Source organism: Malurus melanocephalus, unplaced genomic scaffold (assembly GCF_030028575.1).
Source record: "Malurus melanocephalus ecotype Western Australia unplaced genomic scaffold, MMel_1.1 scaffold_776, whole genome shotgun sequence".
In the NCBI taxonomy this organism is placed as follows: Eukaryota; Metazoa; Chordata; class Aves; order Passeriformes; family Maluridae; genus Malurus; species Malurus melanocephalus.
Window position 1 is genome coordinate 213,032 of NW_026624008.1, and position 7,507 is coordinate 220,538.

The window sequence follows — 7,507 nt, forward strand, 5'->3', positions numbered from 1 at the left end:
GCCCCTGTACGGGGCCAGTGCCACCCCAATGGGACCCCCACTCCGGGACTGAGGGCCATGGGCCACCCCCGACCCGTGGGGACCTGTGGAGGTGCTGGGGTGACCATTGGGGTGCAGAGGGGCTGTGCTGGAGCCACCCTGCACGCCCCTCACCCCGCGCCGGGGTCGGGTTGCAGCGGAAGCTTCTGTTTGGGTTGGAAATGGCCTTTTCTGTAAGCGGAGCCGCTCCGGGGCAAACAGCACCGCAGAGCAGATCGATGGCTGTGCTGGGAGGAGGAAAGGGAATTTTCTGCACGAGGTGTGTGGGGGCTGGGACCATTCCCTGGTCCCTGTCACGATGAGGGGGAGCACGGTCAGCACAGACACACACAGTGCTCGGCACAGCCGTTTCTGCGCTCTGCTTCCTTTATAGTAGTATCTTATTCCTATACTATGACTTTTCACTTAAATCTTCTGAGGATATTTTAAAGTACTGGGGAGAAGCTGAAATGCTCTTTGAGGATTTGCACCTTTAAAATTTAAATAATATCCCAAGCAGACATTCAGAAATTTTAGCTGATGCTCTTGGTTGTGTGGACACTTTGGGATCAGGGAGGGACTGCTGCTGCCTGGGCAGGATGAGGGAGGGGTGAGCAAAGGATAACGGAAGAATTGCAGAAGACTTGGACAAATTTCCAGTGAGCTTCAGATGCTTTTGATGAGCTCTGCCAGCTTCCCCCTGAGGAAGGAGAGTTTGGAATCCCCGTTCCAGCTGAGCCCAGGTTAGGGAGGGGCCAGTACCCCTCAGCCAGGGCAAGAAAAAATCCTATAAAAGAGCCAGGCTCAGGCCACAGGTGCTGCAGTAGAGCTCACAGAGGCAGCAGTTGGGTTGGTTTGTTCTTTCTTTCGAGGTTTTTGTGGTTGGTTTGTGGGATTTTAGAAACAAAAATAAATGCCACTACCTCTCCTCACAGCAGCACTCGTGCCCTTGGCACTCCAAGGTCACCCGAGGAGTCAGCAGGCACCAGAGAGGGCATTAAAGAGATCAGCTGGATCATCTCTGAGACCCTACAGCTGCATAAGCGCTTATGGTGTCAGGGTGTGGAAATGCCCCCAGGGGTGAAGGGTGTCCTGGTGGCTCCTGGCAGCAGCAGGGTGGCTCCTGCTCCCCCCAGAATTTGTGATTATGGCCCAGGTTCAGAGCCCCCATTGCTGATGAGGTGCAGGGAACACTCTCCAGACACCTTCAGGACTGCTGACCTGGTAAGGAGAGCTTTGCCTGGGAATGGGCAGGGGAGGGGACAATTCTTGCTCTGGTGGGGGCGGGGTGGGCAAGGAAAGGATTTTAGGACAGCAGACACGGGGATCTCCTTGCCAGAATCCCGTGTCCTGCAGAGCTGCCCAAGGGTACAAAGGATCAGCTCCTCCAAACTCAAACAAGAATGGCAGGCAGCAGCTTCTCAGCTGATCAAACCCTGGCTCAGAGGAGCAGCAGAGTCTCCCTCCCGCTATCCCCAGAGCCCTGCAAGCCACTCCAGGCTGGGTGACCGCGATATCCCCGGCAGCCTCAGCCCTTCCGTGTGCCCGAGGGACCGGAGGCGCCGTGTCCGAGGCTCCCGGAGCTGTGTCACTAATGAGGGTGACCAAAGGCTCCCCGTGGCTCGGCTGCGGATCCTCAGCTGCTCCCTCCCCGCCGGCCGGCGATCATTCCCCGCTCCTGCTGCGCCACATCTGCGCTCCCGGCTGCCCGGCAGAGCGTGCCGCTTGTCCCCAGGCTGCGACCAGCCGCTCGTTAGGGCGGGGGAGCTGCAGCCGGGATGATAAAAGGGATTTTCTCAGCGCCCGGGGGCTCCTGCTCTCAGCTGTCTGCGGCGCCGACCCCCCTAAACCGGGGTCACCCATCAGCATCACGCTCCTCCCTCCTTGGGGAAGGGTCTTGGGGCTTTGATGAGCTGAGATTCATGTGGGAGGCTCCCAGGCGTGTTCTGGAGCAGGGAATTGCCCCGGGGACTCCAGATCTGGTGTTTGGAGTGCTCTGTGAGCGTTGCTGCTGTCCGGGAGGTGCGGCCCCACACCGAAACCCAAAATACGGGAGCACGCAGCTCTCACGGCCCCTCGCCCATCAGCAGCGTTTTCCTCCTGTAATTGCTGGCTGCTGGAGCAGAGATGGAGCTGAGTGTGTGCAGGATGGCTCCCGGGGGATGGTGTGTCCTGCACATCCTGTCCTCTCTGGGAAAGCTCGGCCGCAGTGGCCTGAGGTGGCCGAACACCCATCCCATCCCCTGCGGGGGATGCTGGGCTGGGAGCATCCTGCTTGTGCAGGGCTTGGCTGATTTCCCTGCTGATCCCACCCTGCTCCTGTCCCCTCTGAGCCTCCCCAGGTGCCCAGCCAGTCTCGGGCAGCAAGAGAAGTGTCTCAGTGTGCCCAGTTGTCACACATGTGTGACCAGACCCCGCCAGAGCTGCCAGCACGGCTCTCCTCCCTGTGCCTGAGCAGATATCTGCCTCTTCCCGGCCTCCCAGCAGCTCCCATCTCCCATCTCTTGGTTTTCATCCTCATTAAAATTAGCCAGTTTGTCTGCAGGGCCCTGCCAAGGCAGGGCAAGCCAGGACTCCTGGAGTCTCTGCCCATCAGAGGCCCGAGACATTTTTCCAAATAATTTACAAGGATGCTGGGGAAGCAGAGAGTGCTTAAAAGCACGAAGCAACCTGCCAGGAGCTCAGAGCCGAGCCAGGGAGTCGCTCCTCGTGCAGCAAATGCATCTGCTCACCATCAACCACAGCCTTTCTGCGAGGCAGGACCCAGCCCTGTGCTGCCTCCAGCCCCGGGACAGTCTGGCACAGGACACTGAGGCCTCAGAAAACTGCAGGAACAGGGATTAACATGTCCCAGCATGATCCTGCTAGCCTGGAACACCCTGGGAAACCCCAGCCCCATTTCCTGTCCCCTGGTGTGGCAAACCCACAACCATTCCCTCTCGCTGTGGGTTGGCAGAGCAGGATTTGGGGGCAGGATTGGGTGTAAATTCCTCTCGTGGGTGCTGGATTTTCCCTGTGAGGAGCTTGGCTCCATCCCACAGCATTCTGAGCTTACAGGTGCTGCTAACCCTTTGTGGAGTCCAGGAGTGCACAGGGGAGACACAAAAACACATTCCCCCACAAAAAAAAAAAAACAACAATCCTTCCCAAGAACGAGGCAGCACGCAGCTTTTGGTAAAGGATGTTTTAATCTGCTCAGTATCTAGTCCATAGTGCAAAGAGTTAAACTTAAGGCAAAGCCTTCTTTTATAAACAGCAAACAGGCCCTAAAACAAACAAGCGTGACTGCTATAATAATAATAATAATAATAATATAAAAAAAAAGGGGTTGAGGGAAGAAACCGCAATTTTGGGGAGGTGTCCTTTCCCCACCCCACCCTGTAACTCATACAGAGAGTGTGGCACCCCCTGATCCATGAGCTGGTCCCAAGGGAATGCTGCTGCCTGTGGCCACAATCCCATCCTGAGTGGCCCCAGGTACTGCTCCCTGACTCCTTGGCATTGCCTGGCACAAACCAGACCCTGGGCAGTCACACTCACTGCTCTGGGGAGGGTTTGGCTGCTCTCAAGTGCTGCTGGCTGGAGAGAGCCAATATTAACAAGGGAGGTGTGTGGGGAGGCACAGGGACAGAGGTTGAGCAAGGGGAATTTTGCATTTCTCTGAAGTGGAAGCAGCTGACAGCCCTTCCAACACCCAGCAGTGCCCAGGAGCCTGGCCTGGCCCAGGGAACCCTCCCAGCTCCCGGGAAATTCAGGAGCAATCAGCCCTGGCAGCTCCCAGGAAATGCAGGAGCAATCAGCCCTGGCAGCTCCCGGGAAATGCAGGAACAATCAGCCCTGGCAGTGCCTTTCCCAGCAAAGCCACTCAACAACAAGATTCCTCCTTGCCACAACTCAGAGGCATCTCCCAGCACGGCCTGGCCTCTCTGCTGCCTCTGTTTTGGCTTAAATTGTTAATCAAGAAGCAAAATAGAAGGAAAACCATGCCAGCTGCCCTCAGGTTATTGGCTTGCAGTCCAGGAGTCAAGACTCTCTCCGGTCTGGCTCCAGCCAAAATTGGCTGTGGCGTGTGGCTGACCTCAGGCAAGCAGCTGGAATAGGAAAAGCTTTTTAGTGCAAGGCCTTCCTGCAGCCCAGTGATTTCTTGGAATGGTGCTGGTTGCCCAAACTGGGAAGAGCCATCTCAGGCCTCCCCCAGCCAGGATCTGATTCCTTTGTTAGAATTTGGGGGACACTTTGGAACAAAAGTGGAATTCAGGGGACACTTTGGAACAAAAGTGGAATTCAGGGGACACTTTGGAACAAAAGTGGCTACATTAGTGACAGACAACGAGACAAAACAACGGTACAGCCCTGCCCTAATCCAAGATATCCGTGGTCCTGGTACTGCTCCACGCACACAACTGCAGATCTGTGCAGAAACTGTGCCTGGAGCTGGAATGTCTGTGAGCTCCCAGGAGCTTTGGGGTGCTCCCTCTCTTCCCAGAGGGTTCCTCCCTCCAGCCAGCCCAGCCTGGGAAGGAGCCAGCAAGTTCTGGAGTGACCCTCCCTGTTCCATGGCACTCTGAGCCTGTAAATGAAAGGTTTTTGGAGAGGATTCTCCAGCCTTGGCTCAAATCTGGGCTGTTGCTGCTGCCAGGGCTGGGAGCACTGGCTGGGTGGCTGCTCCTCGGGCTCCCCAGGCAGCAGCACCAGCCCTGCAGAAAGAGGGGCTCCTCTCCAGCCTCCCTGTGCAGGTAACCTGGCCTGTGCTTGCTAGTCTTGCATAGGTGATGCGTGAGAAGCAGCAGCAACACTGAGCTCTGCAGGGAGCCCCAGTTCATCACAGCTCCACGCTGTCCTGGCAAGGGATATCCCTCCCAAAGCAAAGCTGCTGGGCTGGTGGAGCACCCCAGAAACCCTGCTCTCTAGCTGAGAGGCAGCTCAGCAAACACTGAAAAACTCGAGTGTGCTCCTTGCAAACAGGGAGCTCCTCCACTTCGATGGTGGGAGGAGGAAACAGAAGCCTGCATGCAGCCTGCCAGGTAATTCTCTAGTGAGACCTTTGGAAATAAAGCTCACCTGGCTTGCACCAGCCCTGGTGATTCCCAGCAGGGCACAGCCTTTACCCTTTCCATCAGCTTTGGCTAGGAGGGACCAGAGCATTTTTCTGCGCTCTGCTTTGGATCTCAGGCTGCTGCAGGTTCAAGGCAACAGCGCCCTGAAACAGCAAAAGCTGTCAAAAAAAACAAACCCAGGTAACTCTTCCAGCTTGCTGCAGAGATCAGTATTGTGCTTGCTAGCAAGAGCTACAACCTAGTTACACAGCAAATGTGACCAGCAGCCAGCCCACAGCGTTCTGCCCTTCCAGCACCATCCAGAGTTCTTTGGAAGCTGCTCAAGGCAGCCCTGGAGAAGTGCAGACCGAGGTGCCCTTGACCTCCTGGGAAAACAACCAGGAGTTGTTTGGGGCTCACAGGTAGACGTTGAGGGTCTGCAGGATCATCTGGCGGCACAGGGGGCAGTTGCGCTGGTAGATGTCCTGCTGCAGCAGCACCTCCGTGCACTCCTGGCACAGGCACAGGTGCCTGCAGGGCAGCAGCAGGACTGTCTTGGTCTGGTCCTGGCAGATGACGCATTTCTTACGCTCCTCTTGTTCTTTCAGCAGCGCCCAGGGGTCGTTGTCGGGGGTTCCCTCCCCGTTCAGCTGCTGCTTCCTCGGAGCTTTCCACCAGGACGTGCCCGGTTCCTCCCTGGCTGGCTGGTGACGCTGCCCTGTCCCAGCACGGTTCAGAGCAGGCCGTGGCTGTGGTACCTGCCCTGCACCCTGCTCCTCCTGCTCGGCCGGCGGCTGACCCACGGTCACTCTGGGTGCAGCCACGGCCCGGCGCTGCTCGCTGGCCTGGTTCACCATCCGGCCTCCCCGGCTCCAGTTGGTCACCTGCAGGCTCCAGTCGGTCACCTGCAGGATCCAGTCCACCAGCCTGCGCCAGGGCTGCGAGGTCATGGCCACGCCCAGGGTCAGCACGGCCACCTGGTAGAGCCGCCACACGTCCCGCTGCAGGCGGCGCAGGGAGGGCAGCGTGTGCAAGTAGCCCAGCAGGTAGCCCGTCAGCGTCCACAGCAGCCCAGGGTTGAACACGAAGGCGCTGACCACCATGATGAGCACGAGCAAGCCCAGGCCGTAAACATTGACGAAGAAGACGCTGATGAAGAGGTCGGTGGCGGAGCAGAGCAGCTCGAAGGCCATCTGGCACGGCGACCACAGCAGGATGGACACGGCGATGGCACCGCTGGACACATGAGCCAGGAACGCGGCCAGCAGGTCGGTGACCCTGATGACAGGCCCGGCCAGCGAGTCCCAGAGGGCACCCAGCAGCGTGAAGAGGTTCTGGGTGCCGATGAGACACACGTTGACCAGGCTGTTGACCAGGTACATCAGCAGGCTGGTGCCGATGGCCAGCGCCTCGCACAGCTGCCGGCCCAGCGCCTGCCCGCAGCCCAGCACGGCGCCCAGCCCGCGCTGCACCAGCTCCCGGCCCCGCAGCGCCAGGTGCGACACCAGGTGCCCGGCCGCCCGCATGCCCTCCATGGCCCCGCAGCAGCCGCGGACCAGCACCAGCGCATCCCAGCACGCCACCACCGCGGCGGCCGCGGCCGCGGGCAGGCTGGAGGCCGCGGCCAGCAGCCAGAGCAGCGCGGACACCAGCGAGGACACCAGGAAGAAGTTGAGGTCGAGCACCAGCAGCAGCAGGTCCAGCAGCAGGCGCAGCCCGCGGAGCAGCGCGAACAGCACGTCCATGGTCCCCGCGGGGCCCGTACGGCGCCTCAGCCGCGGGGCCCCTCCGCGCTGGGCGCAGCCATCTTGGCAGCCGCCGCCGCGCGGCGCAGAGCCAATCAGCTGCGGGGGGCTCCGCCCGGGGACGCCTCCCATTGGTCGGTTCGCGGGACGCGGCGGGGGCGCGGCGCTGGGGGCGTGGCTTCCAGCAGAGGCGGGAGCCTGGCCCCGCCCACTCGGGCTCATTTAAAGGGCCAGTAGCGCCCGTTATCCGGAACGGTTCCGCTTCACCGCGAGAGACATCGGTTTAGGCAGTTCTTTAACTGCAGAATGAGTAATTCCAGACTTCTTTGTGGAAGGGGATCTACCGGACCATTACAGTAAAAGGGACAGGTTGCAGTAGACCACGTTGCTCCAAGCCCTGCCCAGCCTGGCCTTGGGCATTTCCAGGTATGGGGCCACCACAGTTTCTCTGGATAATCTGTACCAGGACCTCATCAGCCTCATAAGGAAGAATTCTTCCCATTATCCCATCTGACACCGATCTCTGTCAGTGGGAAGCCATTCTCCCGTGTCCCATCACACCCAATCAGGCACAGGGATGTTCAGGGGGATGCTGCAGCTCTGCTCTGGACACARGSTGGGGGAGCTGGGGGTGTTCAGCTTGGAGAAGTGAAGGAGGAGGAGATGTCAGAGCCTCTTCCTGTGCCTGGAGGRGCTCCAAGAGAGCTG

At 59.1% G+C, this 7,507-nt stretch overlaps 1 protein-coding gene across 1 annotated transcript; it reads right to left on the reverse strand.

Annotated features, from left to right (window-relative positions):
• Positions 1-3,195: 3,195 nt before the first annotated feature.
• RNF26 (ring finger protein 26) lies at positions 3,196-6,890 on the reverse strand. The gene has a single exon (XM_057385071.1). It carries the CDS (start codon positions 6,797-6,799, stop codon positions 5,471-5,473), a length of 1,329 nt encoding a protein of 442 aa, XP_057241054.1. The 5' UTR covers positions 6,800-6,890; the 3' UTR covers positions 3,196-5,470.
• Positions 6,891-7,507: the final 617 nt, after the last annotated feature.

Excerpts from the sequence above, each read along its gene's own strand:
- RNF26 (XM_057385071.1), bottom strand. The coding sequence starts at position 6,799 with ATGGACGTGCTGTTCGCGCTGCTCCGCGGGCTGCGCCTGCTGCTGGAC.